The sequence below is a fragment of the Pagrus major genome, chromosome 23 (assembly GCF_040436345.1).
Source record: "Pagrus major chromosome 23, Pma_NU_1.0".
In the NCBI taxonomy this organism is placed as follows: domain Eukaryota; kingdom Metazoa; phylum Chordata; class Actinopteri; order Spariformes; family Sparidae; genus Pagrus; species Pagrus major.
In genome coordinates this window covers 2,518,829-2,545,855 of record NC_133237.1, presented here as the reverse complement: position 1 = coordinate 2,545,855, position 27,027 = coordinate 2,518,829, and the positions used below count along the sequence as shown (strand labels likewise).

The following is a 27,027-nucleotide window of genomic DNA, read 5'->3' as shown; positions in this document are numbered from 1 at the left end:
GAGGGGGGAAGGGGGGGGAGGGGTAGGAGGAGGAGGAGGGGGAGGAGGGTTAGAGGGTCTTCTTAAAGAGACAGGACTCACTTACCCCTTCACCTACATAAGGCCTCTATGTGTCTCCTCTATCCACTCTCCTTCACTTTCTCCTCAATGTTGTCATTTCTCTCAACATTTTCACACCCTCTTCCTGTCTTATTGTGGCTTCTGGACCATGAGCCTTTCTAATCACATTCTTCCTTCTGATTTTTCTGTGATTAGGTTTAACCATCTGCAATTTTTCTTATGCTAACTACCAATGTTTAGGTTAATCTGTAAAAGAAAATGCAAATGTAAACATTTTAAACACTTTATACTAACCATCATTAATGAATGGTTAACCAATACTACTAATAATAATGATTAATAGTTATTTCACTGTTAAAAAACAATAAATGCTTTATAAACCATTTACTAAGCAACTGTAAAGGTTTATAAAAATAGCAGTTGACACTTTGCAATAAACAACTGCTAAAAAAATGGTTTATAAAAGGATTCTCTTTAAGTTGGCGAACTCAAATTGAAGCAGCTGAGGTGGCGATTTCCTCAATGTTAGGCCTTGGCATGGGTCAAGCTCCAAAACCACTGGATCCTACATTTCCCATAATGCAACATGACAGTGTCTTTTAGTAAACCTTCCATGGTTAACTCTAAATCATTTGAGCTCTACGCCTTCGGTTTGTAACACAGGCTGTGTGTCATAAACATGTAGTCCAAACCTGATGACATCATCAATGTTTTTCTCTCAGACATGGGGTACTCTCAATTAAAATAAAACAAAAAGACATAAGAAACGTTACATTTCGTTTAGTCTCCTTTGCCGATTTCCTTCCTCACTCTCTGACTAAACTTTCTCTGGTTTGAACATTGTTGGAAACATCTGGGATAATGTAAGTAAACAACTAGACAACGTCTAGTCGTTTTTAGACTTTCTAATGCAGAAAGAATAAAAGTGTCAACACTGACTTCCAGTTTGAGACGGTCCAGAAAATCCAGACTAAGAAGTAAAACACCATCACTACACAACATATCCACAGTCATTCCTTCTTTTCCTTGTCCTATACGAACGCAACACTCCTCTCTGCACTGACGCTTAATGTTGCCCGGAAGTAGATACAGCAAAACAGACATTTGTTAATAGAAAAATGCATTTTAGATTCGATTAGATAACTTCAATCATCCCCAGAGGGGAAACTAGTGTGGTTGTCCATGCACAGTGACAAATAAAAGAGACACAAATCCGACAGGTCATTGCGGACAGCACATGAAAGACAAAGAGCCACTGCAGTGACCATCACAAATGATGTAACTAAAATCAAATCCAACAAGATAAACATAGGAAACAAAAGCATTTTATGGCTCAGATTTGCTGAACCGCTGCTCCTGTTCAAAGCCAATCCAATGCTGACACGACTCCACACTGTCTATTCTGTGCAAAAATACCCTCCACAGTTCAGTCAAATTCTAAAAATACTCCATTACAGAAAGACCTGCATTCATTTCTTTACTTGAATTAAAGTATATAAGTATGAGCAACAAAATGTACTTAAGACTGGCCCCTTTAAGAGTTTTATTAATGTTGTTGTTGTGTTTATTGTTATCATTAGTGTGAGTCTCATTATTATTGATTATTAAGAGGAGTTACATTGTAAAGCTGCTGGTGGAGCAAATTTTAACTAGCTACTTGCTAGCTAACTACAATGTTGGGCATTTTCATCTATAACTAGAATGGTTCTCGGTAGTGCGCATACCTCCGCCAGGGCCCACCAGTCCCTTTTAATGCAATCAAGCCTAATCCAGTATCAGTTAAAACATTTTAAATCCGCTTGATCCTGATTTTTATGCAGCTCTGCATCAAATACTCATAGATACCATCCAGTGTAATACACCTGATTTTTTTCATCAAGATCCTTGCATTACAATTAATAATAATGTCAAAAAACTCCCTATCTGGCAATGTTAGAGAAAGTGAGAAAAAATTCCTGGACCCATCCCTTTGTCTGGATCTGCACCAAAAGTAAATGGTATCTATTCTGGACTGAGACCCATCCTCCATCCAAGTTTCATGGAAACCAGTTCAGTAGTTTTTGTGTAATCCTGCTGACAAACCAAGCGACCAACAAACAGACACAGGCAAAAAAAAATAACCTCTGTGGGGTAGCTAACAATGTGTCATTGTTCTGTAAGATTATGATGTGTTTTAGATTTCCCTCTGAAATGAGGTGGAGTAGAGGCATAAAGTTGCATCAACTAACCAGGAAAGTAGAAGAACTATTTTTAGTCAAGTAAGTAAATATTAACTTTTATTAAAGCCAGTACGATTAGGGCTGCAGCCAATAATTACATGTATTAACTATTAATCTGTTGATTATTTTCGCGATAAATTATTTGTCTGCTGGCTACAGTTTCCCACAGCCCATGATGATGTAGTAAAATAACTTTTTTAATTTATCCAACACTCTATCCCCCAAAAACAATCATCCTACTATCATTAGTGACAAAAAAACCCATTGAATCCTCACTTGAGAAGCAGGGAATGTTTTGTCAAGTTATAGTCTGTTTAAGATCAAAGTCCCTCTTTGTGTTTTCACAGACTGTGTGTCCTGGCTGAGCCATGACAGAGGCTTACTTCCTGACTGCCTGGAAACAATACTGGCAGTAAACGTGCACACAGGATGAAGATACTCTCTTGATTCGACAAACTCAGACTGCTTTATTCAGCTCAACTTTATAAAGTCCTTCTGCACAGGACAGAGACTGTGAATTCTGTCCCATATTTCTTGCAGTGTAGTTTTGCTAGGAAGGAGGGGATCGCTTCACAAACAGTATAGACAGAGCGGTCCATAACTCGAGAGTTATTAAGACTGACTTCAGAATATCGAAAACTATTCTTTGAGCTGATTGCGCCACTTCTCTGTGCACAAACTGGCCAGTTTGCAGTGGAAAAACAAAGATGTTCTGTGGGAGCTGAAAAGCACAGCTGGAAAGAAACAATCCACTCTGTCCTTTTCACTGAATCTCACAACTGAGACAACTGATGGTTTAATGCAAATACAGGACACAAAACTAAACCACAGAATACAGTGACTGACCACAGACATGCCACTAGACAAACATGTAGAGGAGCAGCAGGCTGTCTAATCAGATTACAGCTCAGCTATCGCTGAAAAACAGTTTGTCCAAGATGCTCGAGAAATGCAGTTCAGCTGACGTCAAATTTAAAACACATGCATCTATGTTTCAGTCTCACTGGATCCCCTCATCTGTCCGTCTGCCTGCCTTTCTTTCTTTCTACTGCTCGTTCTCGGCTCCCTTGCAAAAACGCTGGAATGGTGCAGAGAACATGGCAACATGCCAAGGGAGGGAGAGAGAAAGGGAGGGAAAACAAGAGAGAAAGAGAAGGATAAAGTCAGAGCATGCGTGTGGCTAAGAGAAGCGGGCAGGGAGGGAGGACTTATGGCTCCTCTCGTGTCTGCGCCGAGCAGCCGCCTCCCTCGATGCTCGCAGGTGATGCTGCCAGACGATTGGTCGCACCCCCCTTGCTCCCTCCGCCCACCGTCCCCTCCTCCTCCTCACCAGCCATGAGAGAGGAGAGGAGAGGAGAGGAAGACTAGCCATGGCGTGCTGCTACTTCTCTGAGCCTTTCTCTCTGTGTGCTGCTGTGTGAATGCTCCAGCTACACACACACACACACACACACACACACAGTTCCTCACAGGCATGGCACATTTTGAGTGCATTTAAAGTTGCAACACACTTTACATAATGCACAGAAAGGGAAATAAAGAACACAGCTGCAGAACAGAACATAATAGATGCAAAAAGGCCACAAAATACAAACTGAAATATGAAGAAAAATAGGAAAGAGGACAAAAACAGCTGCCAAGTAAAAGTGTTGAGAAAGAGTCTGATTCAGAGGACAAAAACTAAGAAGACCAACTCTAAACACTGTGATTTTTTTTGTGTAAGTGATTCTTACAACATGGCTGCAGACCAATTCCTTTAAGTGACAAGACAAACATACATCTAAACTGCTGACTGGTTCATTTCAGTCGAGTTGGAACAAATTACACAGAAAATCTGGTTTCTTTGGCCACCGATTGAAACTGAAGAAATGCCTCCTGCACATACGGCGATATGAGAGTCAGCCTGATGTTGCAGTCAAAGTGTATGTTCAAACACATTCGGAGAGAGTAAACATTAATAAGATACAATGATGTCATGAAATCATGCAAATGGCAACTATGGACAATCCTGGACATCATCTGAAACTGATATTTATACTGTCACTCTCAACACTGTCTCTAATAGCAGCAGACATACTGTGGTTCAAATCTGGCAAGGCTGTTGAGGTTTGACTCATATGCTACATGAGATTATTCAGGACTCTATGGCTCTACAACCAGCGTTTAAGCATTTACACTGCTGAAGTGTCCTTGAGCAACACACTGAATGCCCACCAGCTCCGAGGGTGCAGACCACTCTGACCTTCCTGCTCCAAAACAACACAGGAGCAACAGTCTCCATCACACAGGAGCAAGAGTGAATGGAAGTCAGCGAGGATGGCATGCAAATGAACCGAAAGAAGAATGAGGGGCAGTATAATGCACCAAATGAGCATGTTAACAAAACAGCATGGCAGTGCATCACTGGTGTGTTTACTTGTTGCTTTCACAGATGATTGAATAACTGCCACTCCAGTCAACTAAGGTTTTTAAACTGGGGTTGCAGGTAAGTGAAGCCACCAGTTGTGAATCATGAGAAAGACAACCCAGAGATACTGATCGTGATTTGGACAAAAAGACACTTCCTGCAGCATTTGTTGGGACAATAAATGCTCATTTAGAGGCATTTCTTGACTTCGACTTGCTGCGCATTTGCATACACACAAAGTGGAATGAATAAAGTACAGCAAAGCTACCATCTGTATCTGTACGGCAGAAGCATGTCTTATTATTAATTCATGTCGGACGTGGGGGGCCAGGTGTAAGAAATCAGGATTTGGTCATTTTCTGACTTCTATGCCAGTCGTTTATACTTGTGATGTGAATGTTTAGCTGCTACTAAAATACAGAAAGATCTTACATCTTGCAGTGACACTCAGCTTCTACATGACCCCAACCTGTTCAAAGCCTGCTCTAGTTTTATTCCCTAGCTCTATCTGAAACCATCCAGACATAAAATGTTATTATCATATTATATGTATATATAAAATAAGTGTGTATTGTTATGGACCTCCCAGAGAGTCCTGAGATAAATCAGAGGGTGTTGTAGGGTGATCAAAGGGATAAGATATAAGAAAAATATTTGTCTTCAACAAAAATAATTTTTTTCAGACTTGCCTCGCACTTTTAATTTTCTCATGATATGTTAAGCACTTTGACCTCTTTGGGAGCCTCTGGAAATCCTTCAAATGAAACCATCCGGTGAGGATAAAAAATCACTCTGCCTCACTACGTCCACAATCTAAGATGACAGTGCAAAAGCAGATACTGCTATATTATAAAAGCTAAAAAGGTTGGGAAGCACTGGTGTGGTGGCTTGGCGTTATCACAAAATGAACAGCTACACATCATATGATGGCGTATGAGTTGTGAACACAGCTTTTCAGTTAATTACTTATTGCCAGACTGATCTGCAGGTGCAACACTGACGTCAGCGGTCTAAAACAAAAGTTTCTGGTTGACTTGTAGAAAACAACAAAAGCATGATGTTAATGGTCAACTGTGGATTACTCACAGCTGATCTCTGTTTTAACACTCTCAACTTGCTTTTCTTTCATTATTATTGCAGAGGAAGAAAGGATTTTGTAGATCCCAAAAATAGGAAACTATTTTACTATAAAATGAGGTCCACAGTATCAAGATGCGGCCATTTGCTGTGATGGTGTAACTGTAAAATTACATCTTAGGTTTAAATATTTCATTCAGTGCAAGTTACACATAAAGTCAATTAATGTACTAAATTGCTGGAAAAATCAGAAACAGTATACTGTTTATAATATCAATTACAATAGAGATTGCCATATCTTGTTAGCGTATGAGGTTCTTCATCTGTCCTCCATGTTACTTTTTGTTTTCCATTTAGCTTCATCAAAGCACACTCATAATACAAAAACACAAAATAATAAAAATCAAGAAGGATCCTGTTGAACCATGTTGATATGCCTCAAATGTTATAGCTCCACTAGTACACAACACAAAGCTCCAAAGGACCAAATAATTTTCATTCTGTCTGTTAGTAATTCCACAGAAGCTTAAAAGTTACTTCTGATTACACAGAAAAAAACAGGAATATCTGCCAATTTCATAGTTAGAAAACTAAAATGATGTAGAAGAGAAGAGCACTGAGATGATGTGGAAATGTTGTCTACATCTATGGGATTAATGGGCTGGAGATGATGGAGGGAGGACAGAAGGAATGACTCACTAAACCAAGTGGCATTACTTCGGTGTGTGATGATCTTTGATTGATTGATCGACTGATTGATTGATGGATTGGTAGGTGGGAGGGGAAGAAAAAGAACCGTCTTTTCATCCACACATTATGAGGGCATATATCGGATTCTGTCTCACACACACACACAGTCCTGTTTACCTGGTGTGAGCATAGTGATACTCAGGTATCTTAGATTTACTTTATATTTATCAGCTCCTATTTGGCTTCAATGCCAGTACACTCATGGTGAAGGTGGAGTTGAGGAATTGATCCAAACAGTGAAATCCAAACTGAAGACAAGAAGAGCTCTGGCTGCCTAAAAGTTAGCGCTAATGAATCAGGAGAAGGAAAGATGATTTGCTAATAATCCTTGTACTGTTTTACAGCAAAAATGAGAGAGAGAGACAGAGAGAGGGAGAGACGTGTCTTTATTCTATAAACCAAACATGGACACACACAGAGATGACTGTATGCACATGGAAGCAGAGGTATACTTCACACTTTTGTACAGTTTATCATTCAAAAATATATTCCAATCTGTCATGAGCAAAAATCAAGCCACAAAATAATTACCTTGGCTTCAATCACATCATTGCACAACAATGTATCTGAAATGTATTCTGTGTTCAAAACACAGCGTCATTTCTGGTTTCTGTTCATGCAAAACATAATTAATAGTACTACTTGCCTAAGCATTGTGTTTTGGGGAGACAGGTCCCACAGATCCCATTGCATTGTGTTGAAATAATTATAATAATTGCAAAACCAACTTTCTTTTTCTTAAAATACTTCTGGTGTCATAAAGTCAAACAAGTATTGAAGCAACACTTAAACACAAACTTAACTGCATATTTGATGAAGGCGAATAACAGAAATGACCAAAAAGCGTTGCCATTACAAGAAATAAGGAAAAATGTAATCTTTTACACACTACGTGATATATGTTTGAACTAATAGACTTTTTTTTTTTTCTTTTTTGGCCGAGATTCACAGTATGATTTGCTGTGATATTAAGTGTCAGACTTCCAGTGTTATGAAACTCCAATCCAACAGATTGGGGCGGGCACTGCAGTGCAAACAGTATCAACGCCTATCACAGAACATTTAAAGCGGGTCTGAAGTCTCTGAGACACCAAACACAAGCAATGCATTCGTTTCTATAGCGCACTACTGAAACATGTCATTGGTGGTTCAAAATGATGTTTATAAATAATTATAAAAAGTCATGAATGTGATGAATCATGCAGATAAAGTTAATTAGGTGTGTAGACATGTTAAAAAGGGCCCAAAACAGATTTCAACTAATCTGGGCTACCTGAACGCTGCTCAGTCCAGCTAATGACCAGGTGCTTTCTGCTATTGTTTTCATTGTCTCTATACAGGGGCAGCCATTATGAATCAGGCCACAAGCACCGGTACATATGAAGAGGTTTATAAGTTCAACAAGAAAACTCTAGTTTTCAGGCATTGTTAATAGGCCTGAAGCTATAATGTGTAACAGCAACAGTCAGGGAACATCCTTGTAACTGATTTGTTTCTATAAAAAAAGACATTGATTTATCTTATCATCATCAGTCCATCTGCCCAGTGGGGAAATCATATCAACAACAGCTCAGCTGGAAACACAGACAACAAAATAAGATGTTACATTGATGAGCAAAGTGCACATACTGTGGACACCCGAGCCCCATTTTCACAAGTGTTCAGTTTTATAATCAAACGGTATAATAATAATTACTGTGTTTGATGTCATAGGTCAAACCTTGCCATTTTCAATTCCTAAACTCTGCTGTAAATACCTGTTCTCAAAGAACCACTAGCTTAGCAGTACACACACATACTGAGACCACAGTGCAGAGTGTGTGCATATTCAAACATGCATCACTGTGGAAATAAAAAAGCAAAAGCAAATAGACTCTAATGAAAACTCTGTAAATGTATAATGGGATATAAAACGATTTTTAATGAAATATTTTTTCAGTCAGTGTATGTTGTGCCACATTTACACTAAATACTTTGGCACACCAACTCTAACCAAGCATATTAAAAAAATTCAAATAGAGGGTACTTTATATGCTTTGTAACTGCAACTGACTGGACAGCATTTTCACATTTATATTAAATTAAAAAAGTGCACACTCTCATCAGACGGACAGTTTGCAGGAAGCTCTGTTTGTCTGCCCCTTCTGTCATTCATATTCTTAAGCTGCAGAGGCTTTTAATGATTTTTGCTAGGCGTCTCTGCTGTTGTAGGTTTGCTTTACACTCACTCACTCACTCCAGGCATTCTATACATTTTTCTCTCCAGAGAGGATGTTCCCTCTCTGAACAACTCCCCCACCCCCACCCACCCTCACACACAATTCAGTCCCCCGACTCCTGCACCCCTCCCAGCTCTCCCAGCTCTCCCCTCTCCCCCTCTACCACTCTTGCTGACCTCAGCCTGACACACATTTCAATCAACTTCATGATGAATATTACGACTGACTCTGAAATGTAAAACCCTTCCATCTCCATCTTACAGCGGACATTTTTTTTGATACACACACACACACACACACACACACACGCACACAAAGCGTACATGTCGCAATATGGCCAGGGGTCAGGGAGCAGCCATGGGCGGCGCCCCCTGTAGACTGTGAGGGGCTCCACACAAACACTTATAGCAGAGAAAGAAGGAATTGAACCTTAGAACTTCCCGTTACAGCACTGCCCCCTCCCCCCTCCAACACAGGGGTTTGTTCCCAGTGAATAGCCGACCCCTCCCACACCGACACACACCTCCATTGAGGTTCCACATCAGAAAAAAAGGCATCAGAGCAACTATGTGGCGTTTATGTGACCATATAACATGAATAATGTCTTTTAAACAAATACCAGGAATATAGTGAGTTCATGAAGGCAACGCGCCACCCGCCACGCACACACAGCAGCAGCAATACACCTGCTAACATGACTGTGACGAGACTACGGTCACATTAAGAGGAAACCATTCACATGATGTGACGCAGGAGCTCGTTAAGAAGCGTAGAGACAATAAATACTCACAATTATTAGGTTTCTTAGTCTAAAAGCACACAGCGTCAAAAAACACATCGTCTGTTTGCTCACACTTTCATTAATAAATCCGAAACTCGCCTACTGTTGTTTCACAGCTGAGACATTTTAAACATTTACATAATAATTTAATAAATGAACCTGACACATGTAGATACTGTAGCTCAGCAGATGTTTGACATCAATATTTAAGCACGATAATTTCAGACATAATTTAGATAATTGGGCTCTCGCTGACTGACTATATGAACGGCCATTTTAAGATGGGGCTTCCAAAAATTGGTTTGCGTGATATGAACCCACTCCTGCTGCGTCCGTTTGTATCCTGAAACACACAAGTACACACACACACACAAATGGAGTAGGCCAGTTGTGCTGCTACAGGGTGAGCCGGGCGCTGGGGAGACCCGGAACTACACAGAGTTAACAGAGCAGCCTGTACAGTTATCCTGTTTCATTCAGAGCTTCGCCATTTTGCCCTCACTGCCTGACGTGGAGTGACTCCTCTCTGCGTGGACGCACCACGTGTTGTGGAGCCACGGAAGGCCTCAGCTCGCTCACGGTGGCCCCTTCTCACAAATCATCTTTATCATTATGGCTCTTCAAGGTTATCGCAGAGAAGGCGTGGGACACTTTTCGGACAAACACAGCGCCATCAGAATAATTTACCGACCCGCTGGGAGATTAGAAGAAATTACAGCCTGCTGCCATGTTGGTTTTCTGTGCAGGGCGAGTGACCTGCTTCTGTAGTCTGATAATAACTGACACCCAGCCTCACTGTCTAACACCAGCCACCTACAGAAACCACACACTGCAGGTATTCCTGCGTTACAGCCATGTTGTAACACTTCTTCATGGCTTCCTCTCATGGCGCAGGGCGCGCGCCACAAACCAGGTCAAATTCAAATATCTCGCCACATTCACATAAAATGCGATGAATACTGATTGCAATAAATATCACAGTTTATTTTAAGTCAACGATGAAGCCACAGGATGTTATCTCCGTTCACTATTCTGTCTGATCATGGGAAACACATATTACGCACACGTGTGGCCAAATGGCGGAACATGGAGGACTGTGCTCACTGCTCACCGCGTATCTGTGCCAAAGGTTACAGGCATGAATGATGATCTATAGAGTTCCATAATACTTGTAAAAGCAGGTCAAGTCAGGCTCCCAGCATAGAGCAGCTGATCTACACTGGACCCCAGTTTATGACCTAGCAAATGTTCAAGTCGAAGCTACAGGTTCATTTTGTCAATTAAAATTCTTTGGAATGACGACAAACCAAATGGATTTTTAATGCGCTGATATTTACACCACTGTCCTATTTTATCTATTACCTGTTTCACAGCTGGCTACAAAGGCATGAGAGCTCAATATAATATTTTTTTTAAATTACAATTATTATCCATATAAACTCAAAATACACTGCTGAGTATTTACAAGAAATGAATAAAATTTAACAGAACATTTATGCTGAATTTATTCAACATTTTGAAACAATTAGGACTCTGTTTAATCAAATAAACTTAAACATTTACATTTTGGCTGGAGGTATTTTTCAAGCCAAAAAAATATTATTCATATTATTATTATCATTATTATTATTATTGAGAGTATTTAACGTGATTCCTTCAATGAAGAATATATTTTTTTAAATTATTATTTTCGGCTAGAGATGAATGTGATCTAAATATGTACACACACACACACACACACACACACACACACACAGAGGAGAGAGAGAGAGAGAGAGAGAGAGAGAGAGAGAGAGAGTAGACTAAATTAGTCCAATAAATCTACATGCGTGGAAATAATGTGTATACGCAATTAATGGGCTATGAATTCCAAACACGCAGTTTAAAAAGTTGCAAATGTGACCACGAAACTACCACAAGTAACACACATTTATTAAATGCATATTTCCCAGTTTCCTTCAAAACCGTGTTAAATAAGTAAAAAGTGTAGATGGATTAGAGGCTGCCCTGCAGCCTGTTGGGCTGTAGGACGAGCTGATGACTTTGCAAAGAATGTATCTCTACCTGTTTACTGACTTCACTCAACCAAACAGCAGCAGCACTTTCAATTGAAGAGAAAGCCCAGAATGCTTCACACAGCACGGCAGGCAGCTTCAGCTAGCTGTCACCAGTTCAGTTTCACAGCAATGGCCGACAAAGTTGAGGCTCCACACAGCCACACCAAAAAGCACAACCAAACTAGCTACGACTGCTCTCAACGCAGGCTGCAGGGGGCTTTTAACACAAGGCGTGCACACGGGCACATTTCAAAGCAGCACTTACTGCAAATTAAGCAGAGAAATAATTGTGTTCAGTTGTAATTTGATGAAAGAAAGGCCTGGACAAGGTGATGCAACACATGAAAGGGGCTTCAGAGAGAAGGGGGAGGGGGGACAGCTACAGAGCTCAATACTGTTCAGTACCTTTGCTTCTTGGGGACGGAGTGCTCGACTTCAATACGTTTCCCCTGAAGTTCCACTTTACCTGAAAAAATACAAAGAAGAGACGAGGATTCAGAACACACTGGGGCTACATGCTAACTGTTTACTAGCTGCTGCAGGCCTATGAGGGAATATGGAGTATTCATGGTACATAGCTAAAGTAGAGGACTCCTCACAGCTAACTTTTGTAAACCTGCAGCTTAGGAAAGAACTAAGTCCGAGCAGAGCCGCAGGTGAGAGGGGGACCGGTTCAGAGGGCCCAAAACAAGGCTGAAAAGTAACAGGGCAAGTGGATTGTGCAGGCACGTCACTTCTGTCCCATAATGAGCTACTTGAACATCACAGATGCACAATGACAACCAAGCGGTTATTATGGTTTTCTCTGGGACTGCTGGTGTGTCTTTTAAAACATTGCCAGTGTGTATAACAGAGCTGTCTCTGGACTCCGGCTGTTCCGTGAGGTTTAATGTAGAAGAAGAAGCAGAGGGAGCTGACAGGCATGGCGACCTTGCCTCCTCACGTTACATGTAGGAAATCATGAGAAATATGCTACAAAGCCCTGACGCCGGGAGTGAATCGAGCCTTAACGTTAATGGTGCTACTCCACGATAATTTTGGATTCGTGTTGGTGTGAGGCCTGTTTTGGTAAGTGCACAGGGTAAGGTGTATTTTTATATATCTTTGTCATAGTGGAGTGCCGGCTTAAAGGGGGAGGGGAGCAGCGAGGCTTCATGCTATATCACAGGAGAGTACTCAATCCAAAGCTAGGCGTGCTACACATCAGAATGCACTCACATACACGTATTAGCCCGAAACGCACACGCCTCAATCATCACTGGATTTCTAGTGATTGTATTAATAACTTGTTAAATATTATGGAGGGGGAGTGCTGTACGTTCGCCATGGGCTCAGGCTCTACGGTATAGCTTAAGGCTACGTTTTTATAGCCTACTACGTGTGTCCCTCCCCCTGCAAAAGTTGAATGGCTCCCCAGGGCGTACGGCATCAATAAAATAATTGTGTGAATGTATTTTTATCCGGTTTGTACATGTAGTAGCCTCGGAGGTGGACGGACCGTGAAACTGGGTACACCGCCGAAGGTGGGCATGCAGCCGTGGCTGTGTGTACCGCTTCTCTTTAGAATGAATGAAACTAAAGGTGGAGGGGGTGTTTGGCGGTCAGTAGTCCACCTTAACTCACCAGAAAACGTCTCGATAGCCTTCATGGCCCACTGATCGTCCGGACAATCCACAAACGCATAGCCGGTTTTCATTAGAAACTGTCCGGAGTATGGGATCTTGTGGTCGTCAAAGGTTTTTCCTAAGTCCTCGGCAGTCACGTTGTCGCTTAGATTCCCAATGTATAGCTTGTGCATGGTGGAAATTGTTTTTCCAAGTCCAAAAAACGAAAAAAAAAACAAAGCCCGGAATTACTAAAATTTAAGCCAGCGAAAAAAAGTTTCTCTCCTGAATCTGCTAATAGCGCAACAAGATACTGCCACACTAACTGAAAGTGGAAATCACGCTAGAGGGCAAGAATCTCTCAAAAATATGTTTAAAGGAATACAGAACGGAAGAAATGTAAATTCTCGTTAGGAAAGTAAAATAAAAAAAATGAGATTTAAGAAGTGTAAAACCAGATGGTAGCGTTGAATTTAGCTGTAAATCCAGTTGAATAAGTGGAGCAGGAGGAGAAATGAATCCCTTGACTTGCAGCCCGGCCCCAGCAGACGAATAAAGCAGCAGCCTATAGCCTCTCTATCGCACTGTGGAGGAGGTGGGTTGTACTGGATGGATTTGGTGATGGGTCTGTGGTGGAAGAGTGGGAAAAACTATGGCGGGATCAGATCGGGAAAAATGTTTTCCTCTCTCTCCGCCTCTCTCTCTAGTTTTCTACCCTTCCCCTCTTTCACCGATCCGCCTGCTGCCGGCAGAGGGGTGACGCCGCCCCTCCGCCGACTCCAATTCGCGTTTTTTTTCTTTTTTGTTTGCAAAGAGGAAACCACGTGGTGTATTTGGAGTAGGTTAGAGAGAGGAGGAAGGGGGGGGCATCCCCTTCTTATCCTAGGGTATTCACCAGATGAGCGCGTGTGTAGTCTACATGGGCGCGCGCATGGGCACACAGGCAGAGACCACTGGTTGTGTAGTGCTGTGCTCGCTCCAGTCTACTGTACTTGTGCACGGTGCACTTTGTGTGCTGCACTGGGGCTTTTATGCAACACGACGTGGCCACACATGCGCTTAATGCGCTCCTGCTCGTGCGGGCAAAGATTAGGCTATATAGCGAGACATGGCTTCCTCCACAGTGCAGTCATGGTGGCTAAAAGCTAAGGCCGAGCGATTTTTTTTTTTTTAGGCGTCGAACTGGTTTTATGCCAAAACTCACTTCGGCCCACAGCCGTGTCTGTAGTAGCTGAAGGCCCGGATGGGGGAAGAAAGTCCACATTTAAATATGAAGGCACCGCCTGCTAATTCTATAGCCGAGCACCCCCACCTCTCCGCTGCTCCCACCCTCTGGGCGAATATGATGCGTGGTAAAGAAGTTAGTCGTCATGATGTTACATAAATGACCTATGGTGAACCCCAGGCTGTTTGGAGCAGGGGAACAAAAGGTTCAGGGCCCCAGTTTTGTCTCAGGGGCCGCTGCTACTGGAACCTGCGGAAACCCTCTCCCTCACTGTGACACACCGAGCCTTCACCCACATCCACGTCAACCGAAACAATGTGTCAGATATGGCGGCGACACAGTGGAGCAACGGCAGAGCCTACGCAGCTGTAGCAAGGCGGGGGTCCCTGCAGCTCCCAGTTAACCTGCACCGCCCTCTGCTTTTGAGGCACTTCATTCAACTGTTGTGGTCGTACCTGCTCAGTAACGTCGTGGCTTCCAACAGGCTACACCTGAGTTGAAAAGTAAAGTTAGCTGTGTCCGCCCCACTCTGGCAGCCGTGTTAGTTTCTGTCTCACCCATTTTCTCACATTTCTGTGCGTGGGGGCGCAGAGGAGACGGCAGAATGGCGCAGTCGCCTGGCTACAGCACCACACACACCGCGCGCCCCTCTGCGTGGATGGAGACTTTTTCAAAATGGAGGCGCACAGGCCTGCCTCTCCCCCACACACATCCACAGTGTGGCTGCAGCTCATGATGGTGCTCTGTGCGTACACTGTGTGCCTATATGACGCCTTCATGTGTTGGTAAAAAAAATTCGACAAGTGTGGAATTTGATTTAAAAGGACTGTTCCCTCTATGTGAGACACCATTTTAGACTTTATAGCCATAATGTAGACGCCCGGAGGCGACGTGGCACTCTCCTGCGCTCGCCTGGTTAGAAAATGGCTCCTGCGCACAAAATGAATCCAAACCCTCAAACTGGTTTGACGGTAACACTTGCCTCGATATGAGTGACACGTAGGCTACAAACGAGAGAATTTCATTATACAGCATAGCATTTTTTTTCATCTGCACACAGGGCGAAACTGGTGTGACTTTATTTGGTTTGTGTGCATTAGACCTGTCAACAAAACTCCTATTCTCAACATATTCGCCAAGTAGCCCTTGATTTTTACATTTACCTTCATAAGAATGTCTGTATTGGCCCATATATTAGCCCTGAAAGCATATAACTCTAGCTTGTTTTGGGACATAGAATAACATTAATAAATGGAGTAAACATTTTACCATACCATATATTAATCTTATATTAATGATCATATCTAATATTAAAACCCTAGGTGTGACATAACTTAGTTATGGCAGTATATTAGATGAAACAGCCTGAGGAGTAGTATGGAGAGAAGAATAAGAAGACTGCATGTAGGAATACTGTAATTACGCAGTAATGCCAGCTACAGATTATGATCATTTTCTGGTAAAGCCTTAATACAGTCCTGCTATACATTAAACTGAAATGTCCATTGCATGGCAGTATCCCCCCTCCACTCCTCTCTGTCGCTCTGAACACACACACACTGGTCACAGGGGAACTGGTGAGGTCACAGGCTAGAGCTTCCAGGGGTCAAATAACCACATAGGTTGCAACATATTTTGAGGCTTCTGCAACAAAAGGAGTTTGTGATGTAGAAAAAAACTGATAAAATATGTTTCATTAAACGGACTGAGATTGCAAACTAAAAACAGGAGTTGTCAATATGAATTTTGAAAACACATACTTGCAGTGCAAAAACTATAAATGTGGACTTGTGTGAAAGTTTGAAATTATACCTAATTGACCTCCATTAGATGAAGTTTGTCTAGATTGTACATGTGCTACTTTTGTTTTTTTTTAATAAATTCTTTACCCCATAAAATGTGATTTTTCAGACTCATTGTTTTTACAAAGGGTTCCTACATGTCCCCTATGATTATAACATTGGTCTCTGTTGATCATTAAATTGATTCATATGCTTTCTAGTGATAATGTTAAACCGGTGCTAGTTTCCCTATTGCAAAGTGCAGTAAATATTCTAAGACCACTGGTGGGACGCCTTGGTTGAAACCAGAGCTCTAAAAGTCTAAAAGTTTTCTGCACTGAGAAACAAATCAAGCTTCTCTGTGAGACTCATGAACATTATTTATCATTACTTATCAAGATTATGTATATTGTATAAGATGAAACTTGTGACACTGTTGTTCTTTCAGCACAGCAAGTTTCCCATAGAGACAAACAGAGAATGAAAAGTGTTGTTTTCTTGAGTGTGAAGTGACTGCTGACAGACTGACTGTCCCTGACCACTCAGAGTCACTGTCCATGTGCTGTGATCTCAAACAAATCAGCTCCTCCTGAGAGGTTTCATCATAGTTTCCCTCCTCCCTCACTTCCCACCTCCCTCCTCCTCTTTTGGCACCTATTAATTCCTCTTTCCTTCAACCTCCAACAAAAGCACCTGTCCCAGAAAAACCTGTCTGTCGTCTCTTTCTGTTCCTCCCTTTCTTTGTTGATTATGATCTATAGATGTATCACAAATGATGTTGTCGTATCTTCTCTTACATTGGCTGAAAAGGAAATGCTTCATTTTTTAAATTCAAATGACAGTTTTTCCTCAAAGACTTCATTAAGATGTGTACTGGCTGAATACGACTCAATTACATGTTCAGAAAAGAGACCAGTCATAATGCACATGTACATGGTGGAGCACATATTTAGATCTTTTACTTTATTTTTGTGCATGTAAAAGGTCTGCAAAGTGAAAAAGCCCAAAGTCCACACCAAAGGGAGTTACTCTCTCTCACAGAAAACACTGCTCCTGCTCTGCCTGAAACGCATGGTTTGGAGTCAAGCCTTTACTTCCGTAACTTAAGTAGTCCCTATGTAACAAGCGTTATATATAAATATACGTATTCATATTTATTATAAAATATATAGACTCCAGTCAGTCAGCAGATTTACAGTTGCTACTGCTATAGTGGCGTTATTTTACATCACACTACCTTGCTCGGCATGACGCCATATTCAGCCTCTGATTGGCTACACCTTGCCCATTAAGTAATGCACATGTGCAACTCTCACCAAAGATTGAACAGCGATCAGATGTCTCACTCTGTAGCTAAAACTTTCGTTCAAGACACAGTGTGAAAAGGGAGGCTGCAGTAATGCACCACAGACAAAAATCATGTGTTTTTGAAAATTAAAGTATGTAAACCTATTCTACTAGGACCCCCAAATAAAAGTATGAACCTGAAAATTAGCATAATATGACCTCTTTAAATGAATAAAAGTAAAGCACTTTTAATGCAGAGCAATGGGCCACTGTGAGTGTTGTACTATTATATTAAGTCGATTATTATTAATGAGGATGGTTGTGATCAATCTGCCATATAAAGTAATAGTTTATTCTGTAACAATCAGAAAACTGTGGAAAAAAGTTGAAGTCTCAAAATGTCTTAAAAACTCCAAAGATATTCACTCATCATAATAAAATGTTAAAGGAGCACTCTGTAGTTTTGGGGTAGAAATGTTAATGTGAAGAGAGAGATCTTCATTGGCTGATTTTTTTTTTCTGCCTAAATAAAGTGAATAAACAAACTGACCTTAAAGGACAACATAATTTCATACTGTTTGGGGGATCTGTGTATTTGGTGTCCCATATGCACCAGTATGGAAACTCTTTCTTTTCTTTTACCAGATTATAGAGATTATAATGTAGAGGATGCTTGGGATATTTTTTTAATTATTAAATTCACAGTAAGTTTATTGTTTCAGCGCACTGGTGCCTCACTGCCTCTATTATATGGCTTTGAACAATAAAAGACATTTGTGTTCATTGGCCGATACATTGATGTAGTGAAGTACCTCAGATCGGCACTGAAGCACAGTATTTGACCACTGCACATAAATTCTTCCTCAAATCAGGAGATGACTCTTTTTTAATTTTTTTTAATTTATTTATTTTTTTACTTATGCTCTTCCTTAACATCACCATCAATGGCATCATAAGACCGTGTCAACAGCCTTTCCTTTTGTGTGTGTTTCTGTGTGAGTGTGTGTTTTGGGGGAGGGGTGTATAGGTCAAAGGCTGCAGAGAAACAGGTTGAATTGGGCGGGAATGCAGAGGGAGGAGACCAACAGCCTCAGGAAATGCAAATGAGTTCATGCTCCTTACGTCATGGTGTTGCATGTAATATTACTTAAAATGACTTTGTTGCATCTTCACAGTTGTGTATGATGAGGTAATTATGCCGTTCTATGACTGAATGACCTGCACTCTTGGTGCTGCAAACCAAAGAAATGCTTTCAAAAAGTAAAATATATTTTTTTTAAAAATATATATATATATATTATTTGAGTGCAAATGCCTTCCAGCTAATGCCTTCCTTGGTGTACAGCTTTTATTGTGAAAGAGACAATAAACAGTGAGCATGCCACCCAATTAGATATTCAAGACAGAATTACACTCCAAATAATGGCTATTTGACAAAAAGGCCAGTAAAGCACACCTGGAAATATTATGGATATTTGTATGTTTGCTGGTGGCCATTAACCATCCTGAATGTATTCTCCCGACTGCCAGTTAAGCAACATAATCAAATCACATGTTCATTTCTCACAGAGCTGAGCCATCAGAGAAATTGTAAGCTCAAAAGCCATTCAAAGCATTCCAGTTATGTGAAATTTTTCATTGCAAGATTAGAAGAATCAGACTACGCAGAGAACACATATCTGTCTCTGAAGAGTTTAACATTTACATCTACTCTAAGTATAAGCCTGGCGATACTTCATGATTTCCTTACTGTCACCAAATCCCTTGAAAAGACCAAAACCAGCACTGAATGTATCTCTCTCTCTCTCTCTCTCTCTCTCTCTCTCTCTGTGTGTGTGTGTGTGTGCGTGTGCGTGTGTGTGTGTGTAAAATCCCTGTATACATTTTCTTGTCCACATACTATTAAAACACATCAGTGAGCCACACTGTTGCAGTGGGGGACATCTTCCTCATTACCATGAACACACACCGTCCTGCTGCCCCAAACACTCACTATAGTGCCAGATGTGGATTAATTCACTACTGAAAATAGTCCCAACAAATGCACAACTTCCTCCTGTTTGAGTAACGTTTAATTAAAAGAACAGGAAATTAAAGAAAAAAAAGAAAATGTATATTTGTGAGGCATTTTTAAAGTTGACAAAAATAAAAGTGACAGAAGTGTCAGCATCACATGCCTGTTGAATGAGGAGTATTTTTCAGTTGATGATGGGGCTTGAAGTGTTAAGTGAGGCAATAATAGAAGCAAAAAGCGAGTCTAAATGAAGCAACACAGTTTATAGTGGTGAGATGGATTTAGAGGTCGAAGTGTCAACTGAAATCAGAACAGCTCTTTTATAAGCTATCATCTCACAATGACAAGAACCAAGAAGAGCCATGACAGATCATTCAGAAAATTGCACAACCGCTGTTTATACAGGCTCAAAGGAGCTTAACATTTAAGAGTACCTTAATGCTTTAACTACATGACAAATCTCTATTCAGATTTTCTCTCTGTGGCATTCTTAAGCCCGGTGTTCCTCTTCCAGAGCCTGCAGGTAGAAAACATCTCATGTAACTTCAGTGCCTTCCTGCAGAAACAAACAAGACGGAGAGAAGGAGTCCTCATTAGATGGCCTGTGCTGTAACGATGAGGCTGCTGAGACAGGAAAAAGTCACATAGTCAGAGAGATAATAATGAGATCCAGGCATCATTTATCCATAACTGAACAACAACATTTGACAGTAGATTTCTATTTTCTATATATGATTCAGACTATAGAATGGATTTTGGAGTGCCGAGTCCCAATTGAACTAATTGCACAGATTGGCTTATATATTGCATGTATGATTTTGAAATGTGTGCTTTCTGCTGCATTCTTTTAATGAAGTGTAATGTGAATTGGGCAGATTACAGGTAATAGTTTCATTTATACATCCAGACTCAACACTTTCATTGATTTGCTCTCCATAGCAGACGTATTCCCCTTAATGAACATCCTCTTGATCTCCACAGAACCTCCTCTAATGATGTCTCAAATGTTACAAGAGAACAGAAACACTTTATAATAATCATCATTAATAAAAGGTACATTTATAGTTAATTAAACATTAATTATTTGACTGTTTATTTATAAAGCATCCATTTTTAAGGCAACTGTTAAAACTAAAAGTTAAAACTAATGTAACTGGTTAATAAATACTGAGTAGTTCATCTAAAAAAAACAATATGGATAGTCAACTGACATTTATAAACCTTTGCAACTGTTTAATAAATGCTTTAAAAAGCATTTAATCATTAGTTAACAATGAAATAACTATTGCTCCAGTTTAATTAACTATAAATGTACCATTTATTAATGCTGGTTAGTATGAAGTGTCACAACTTGCATGCCACATGTGAACACTTCCTGTCTGCTGCTCATATATCTTTGTTGCATGTATACAGATACTTTTCATGCATATCTGCTCCAACAAGAACAGACAGAGGATATCTGCTGCTGGACTAATGAGATCCGCCATCAGCGTGCAGAAACACATTGTTAGTTCATATATGTTACTCCTGTCCATTTTACCTTGTCTCCTTATCATGTCTTCCCCCTGGTGACCCTTTATAACATGACTTCAGATGTACAACCTAGTGTTGGTTTCCTGTGATGCTGACTGTTGTTTCATTTATCGATTAATCCATCGATTGTTTTCTCAATTAATCTATTAAGTGTTTGGTCCACGAATTGTCAGAAAATGATGCAAAATGTTATTTTTATTTTGTGTTTTCAGACATAGTAGAGGAAAGACACCAGAAAATATTCACATTTGAGAAGCAGAAATCAGAACATTTTGGACATTGATTTTCAAAAAATGACTCAAAACGATTCATCGATTATCAAAATAGTTGGCAGTTATTTTTATAGTTGACAACAAATCAGTTATTTCAATTACATTTTATCAACTGGTATTTTCTTCTTTACAGCTCAAAAAAGGTGTTTTGATTAACGCCATGTATTAAAATGGCTTTAAATGATAAATCATAAGAACATCTCTTTTCAAGAGCGCTAAACCGTCTACTCCAATAGTGGTTCTGGAGTTTTCAATCATGTCACATGATCTTTATCTGCAGGTGGAGACAACAAGAAGTCAAGGCTCACAGGTTCACAGTAAAAATTGCATTTCAAAAATCTTTCAGTGACAACTGGGCATGTGCTGATGAAGACCATGTGATATGATTGAAGGATTCAGAACAGTAAATAGCTCTTATGGTAAGACTGTCTCATTAACTTCTGAACTTGATGAGAAATTTTAACTCAATCTCTTATTACTTGGTTTTCTAGAGCTTTGAAAAAAGGCTTCTCAGTAATTTGTTCAACTACATGGCCATGAAAAAGTAAATAAGTGGACTTTGAGTTAAACTTAAGGTTTTCCGCTCTCCATAGATGGTGTGTCCTGGCAAGTTAACCTTTGTTACGAGTTGAGCAGTGTCTTCAAGAGAGGGACAAATAAGAACAGTGAATATAAAAGCTACAACACAAAGCTCTCTGCCTCATTACCTTTCTTTGAAGCCCTCTGAGATTATAGAAATCACATTTAAGATGATCTTAAATTATTTTCTTATTCGATATATGAATCAAATTCACTTGAGTTTAACTAACTTTAAGTATAACGAGCACTTTGACAATCCCATGAGTTTTAAGGGATAACTCAGCCATGATTTGACACCTTAAAGTGTTGAAAGAGAAATGTACAGAAAACTTTCAAACTTCTGGCAGCATGTTTAAATAAGCCCCTACTCATTGCTTAACCTTTAAACACAAATAATTAAGAAATCATGTAAGACAAAATACATTAAATGATTACTTCTCATATTGGCTTAGTACAGCTGTTGTATTTGAGTGATGATCAATCAAGCCCCGTACAAGGCCTCACTCTCTCTTTGTTTTACTAAAAAAAATGTAATTAACCTGCTTCATTTAACTAACATATACAAGAACAGAACTGAACAACGAGGATGACACAGAGCATAAAATACAGACAGGGTGAAATAAAACACTGTCCCTGGATAACAGTGAACTCATTGTCAGCACATTATTAAAAAACATAGAGAAAGTGCTCCATATTGAAAACAAGGTCTATTTATTACTTATTAAAAAGCAAAGTGTGAAAAACAGAAAATATGAGAAAACGGAAAAGTGTGAAAATATGAAAGAAAAGTGAATGTATGGCCACAGGAGCAGCAGCAGCTTCAGTTGTCTGTAGTGCTGCTCTTGTCCCACTGTGTCATGAACTGATCGTTCCCTGGATTTAGAGCAGTGTTTCTTATGTTTACTTTCTCTACATACACCTGATACGCCTTAAGAAGCCTGGACTTTTGAGCAGTGATAAAGACCAGGAATTCATCTGTTTGTCACCTACCCTTTCCTGTTAAAATGATAGCCCTCATATGTTTAAAGCCTGTCAGAAACTTCAACTTCATTCACTGCATTCATTGGCTTGAAGCACTTTTTGAAGAGCCCCTCCAGCCACGCTTTAAGACATAAAGTTACTCTTCTTTGAATAATTGATAGTGATAATTGTCTTATTATTATTAAAAATGATTAAAATCACATCTGTTCTTTTACCTTAATAGAAAAATCCAGAATGTGTGAATATGCAAATTGTGTAAATTTCAAAAGTTTAACTGCTGAACACAAGATTTCTCCTTCTTCACTGAAAAGTCCATTTTCAGTATGTGTGACCTGGAGGTTTCAACAGAACACTTCTTAAGTAGCATGCTGGGCCATGATTGGTTTCAGACTAGTGTGGTGCCATAAAATCCTGCTGGTACATCCAAGAGTTAAGGTGAGCACGGAGAACGTGTGAAAACAAACCCATCATTCTGCAGAGTGATGCTCAAACATCACACTGAAGGAAAACACATTGGACTGGAGAGGGATCCCATATTTAATCATACAGGAGAGGGCCACTGACCTTTTTCTTTGAGTTCACTGCAGGAGACAGATCCGTGAGGCCGCATCATCCATCGGACTGAGGTGCCTTGCTCAGTGGGAACTTGGACAGTTGTGGCTAAAGAATGGGAGAGTGTTCATTAACGTTCCACTTTTTTTTTCTTTTCTTTTTCTCTTAACTTTTTTCCGCTCTCTTGCAGCTATACAGAGGTGACAAAGGTTGAATGGGCAGTTTGTTGTGAATAATGTTTAAGAGAAAAATGTATGTGGTGTTTGCTTTTAAAGAAAAGAGTCAAATCATTAAAGGCTGGCAAAAAGTCAGTAAGTGGATCTTAAGTTGGGAAAGATTTTGTGAAACTGAGATTTCAAGTTCAAGAATGAACTTTAATGCTTTCAAAATGGTAAAAAAAAAAAAAAATTTAAAAATAAATAACATTTATTTTTACTAGAATAAAGCCTAAATGTTTAATTTAGAAGTTTTCATCACAAACTGGAGTTTGCTATATTGGTACATATCATGCTCAGAAGGAATTTGCGCTTTCTTCGAAAATTGTCACATCATTTACTCCACAGGCCCAAGTTTGGTCTGAGGGTTTCAATCATCACTGCAGCCTCAAAAAACAACAAACCTGTTTTTCATTTGGAAGATCCAAACACTCAAGACTGGAGGCCGAAATTGTTCTAATCCACAGCAAAAATCCACTTAAGTTTATAAAAAATACTAAATATGTTTGAATGGACTGTAGGGAAATGTGAATAAAATGATTTGAAGGTCATGCAGAATGTTTCATCACACAAATTGAATAATGCAGAAACATGAAAGTTTTGAAATTCTGCCGAAAGAATTGAGGCTGAATACTGCAAACATCTGAGTTCACAATATTTAACAGCATGGTATCAAACCACTTTAATTCAGCCACAGAGGTTGAACGTTAACAGCAACACTCTCAATCAAAATACAATCAAATACCTTGTTTCTGCTCCACTTCCTGCACTGACGGAAACAGGATGTGCTCACAGAGACTGAGTGGAGCAGCCTCACTTGACAGATAAAGTCATTCATGTTTCAGTGTGTGACCCTGCAGAGGACTGAAAAATCCTGTATTTATGACTTCATTGTATGCTTCATGTATATGCTGGTGAGTGTGTTTAGAAAGGCCTGGAGGACATAAATGTGTATAAATGTGTTTCCTGAAACCAGCAGTGAGGAACGTTTTCTCATCTGTCACTTCAGTGTGAGTCAAAAATCCCACAGTGTCGTCCACTGAATAATGTAACTGAAGAAAAAGTACAAAAGTAACTTCAGAAAAATGTTCTCAGAGTTAGTGTGCAGAGAATTGGCCCCTGTGAGTCTTTATGGATTATTATCACTGACTCATTAATATATATATATATGTGTATATATATATATATATGTATATATATATATATATATATATATATATATATATATATATACACATATATATGTATAATAGCAGTTTACTTCACCATATTTTCAATGTCGAATCTTAACCTGCAAAGTAACTACTGACTGTGTCTGTCAAATTCACGCGTAAATATTACAATATCTCCCTATGAACTGAAATACAAGTGCTAATTGGCACAAAAGTTAAGTACTAGAGTACATGTACTTAGTTACTTTCCACTGAAATCTATCAGTCACAGTTGCTGTGACATATTCAGTTTGTTGTGTGCAGTGACAGAGAAGAGGTTTCTTCAGTTGCAAAGTTAAAACATCTGTGTGAGGTGAAACACAGCGACACATGTTCACACTGAGAAGAGCTCACTGATCAAACTGTGCTCACGTTCCAGACGTTCAATCACCGCAGTGTTTCCCTGTGTCATTACAGGACACATTGATAACGTTTCTAGAGAAGGGCTTTCATGTAGAGTAACGCTTTTTAATCAGAGTCCTTCAAAAAGTCAGAGCTGAAACATTTCATACGAGCTGACGCACTGCTGTCCACACAATCATTTTACAGATGAAATAAAGAGTGAAGACGAATGTCATCGAATCAGAAGCTCCAGTTGAGGAGCGCACGTGGACAACATCGAAACGAATTAAAGACTTATCGAATGAGATGAGTGTCTCAGTGAGGGCGTTTTTATTCAGCTGAGACGGACCCGACACGATGCAGCAACATTACAACGTAAACATGCCCGACCACGAGTTGGAGGACAGGAAAATGAGAGTTGGTGAGAGAAGCTGCATGTGAAGTGAAGTGAAGTGGTTCCAGGGGGTGACTTCATGCAGACACGTTGGTGATCTTTGAGGAGTGATCCGGAGGAGCTCACTGAGAGGAAACTGAAGCTGCGACCCGACATTTTAACAATGAATAAACCGTGAGCTGCTTCACATCAGTCAAAAATCACACGTCCTGCACACCAAGTGAGCAAACCTGCTCACAAAACCCCTGCTAAGTGTCTCTATTCAGTCTCTATTTCTAATGATCTTTACACATTTTGGATCCGCGCAGTTCTGATCCCGTCGTGCAGCCCGGTCCCGGTCCCGGTCACACTGTTTCATTACAGCCGCTTCGACAGGAGGAAAAACACACATTATTTCAGGGAGTTTAACCATTTGTGCATCGGACTCACCGGCCACTGGCTCGATTAAAGTAATAGTCCAATATCCCTCATGTGGCGGACAGCGAGAAGACCAGTGAAGACCAGTGCTGCTACACAGCTCACAAAATGGAGAGAGAGGAGGGGGGGTCTTCTGAGAGGCCCCGCTGTGTGCAGGAACACAAATAAAGCCCTGATGACAGGGGACAATGTCCATGTTCAGGCTTTAAATGTGTAAAATGAGACAGGATATCAGCTGCTAGTGAGGAATGAAAAGGTTAGAACGACGTCAACATCTGATGAACGACAACAGCGTTTGTTGGGTTGTAAACACAGAGAGGGTTTTCTTACGGAGTCTGTTTGGACAGAATGAAAACGATTGGAAATTGAAAGACAATATTTAGCACTTAATTTAAGAAAGAAAGAAAAGAAGTGGCCAACAGCCCGGGGGAAGCAGAGACGGTGGAGAGAGACACTGCTTGTTCCTGTGGAAGCTGCAGGCTGAGGACACCTGAGCCAACACACTGATCCAACAAGGTTTCATCACAGTAGCTTAGCTACCTTTAGCTTTACTTTTGACATGTTCTATCAGTTCGTTTGAACTGGACTTCAGCTTTTGTTAAAGGCGCCTAGCAGCACACAGGCCGTCCGTCCTGGTCCCTGGTAAAGTGGCTGTAAAGTCAAACAGCTGACAGTAAAGTTAGATAAATGCCCTTCTCTCTTCCAGTCCGGGCAACTACCGCCACCAAGCGGCCGAGCCGGGTCACTACAGCCGAGCCTGCGGTCCTGTAGTGTTGGGGAGGCCGGGGCCTTGAGCCGAGAGGCCGACTGAGGCGCGACAATGATCCAGTCATAGTAATAAAAGTACGACTTTTAGTTTGAGAAAAATGTGATTTTTAAAAATCTTATTAATTAATTAAATCTTCTTATGACAGTGCTTAACTTTGAAGCGATCCTCCTCGGCTGTCATGTCCCTCCTCGTTCTTCCCTGCATTATGTGTTTAATATCAAAATTAATATCAAAACGCTCATTTTATAATTGATGTATACAGGCGCATGTGGATTTAACAG

General features: G+C 40.3%; 1 protein-coding gene and 1 long non-coding RNA gene across 2 annotated transcripts in view; both read right to left on the bottom strand.

Moving 5' to 3' along the window:
• The window catches only part of igf2bp1 (insulin-like growth factor 2 mRNA binding protein 1), a 56,840-nt gene extending 43,422 nt beyond the window's left edge, over window positions 1–13,418 (bottom strand). Inside the window, exons 1-2 of the mRNA XM_073494733.1 lie at window positions 13,194–13,418; window positions 11,976–12,036 (exon numbers count right to left, since the gene is read on the bottom strand). Of these exons, the coding sequence (XP_073350834.1) occupies window positions 11,976–12,036; window positions 13,194–13,368 (236 nt within the window). The 5' untranslated portion in view covers window positions 13,369–13,418. The remainder of the gene's footprint in view (window positions 1–11,975; window positions 12,037–13,193) is intronic.
• A 6,179-nt stretch (window positions 13,419–19,597) lies between these two features.
• On the bottom strand, window positions 19,598–26,133 carry LOC141018978 (uncharacterized). The gene is made up of 3 exons (XR_012180757.1): window positions 25,990–26,133; window positions 23,411–23,506; window positions 19,598–20,037 (listed from the first exon to the last, which is right to left on the bottom strand). It is a non-coding gene; the product is annotated as an uncharacterized lncRNA (long non-coding RNA).
• Between the last annotated feature and the right edge of the window lie 894 nt (window positions 26,134–27,027).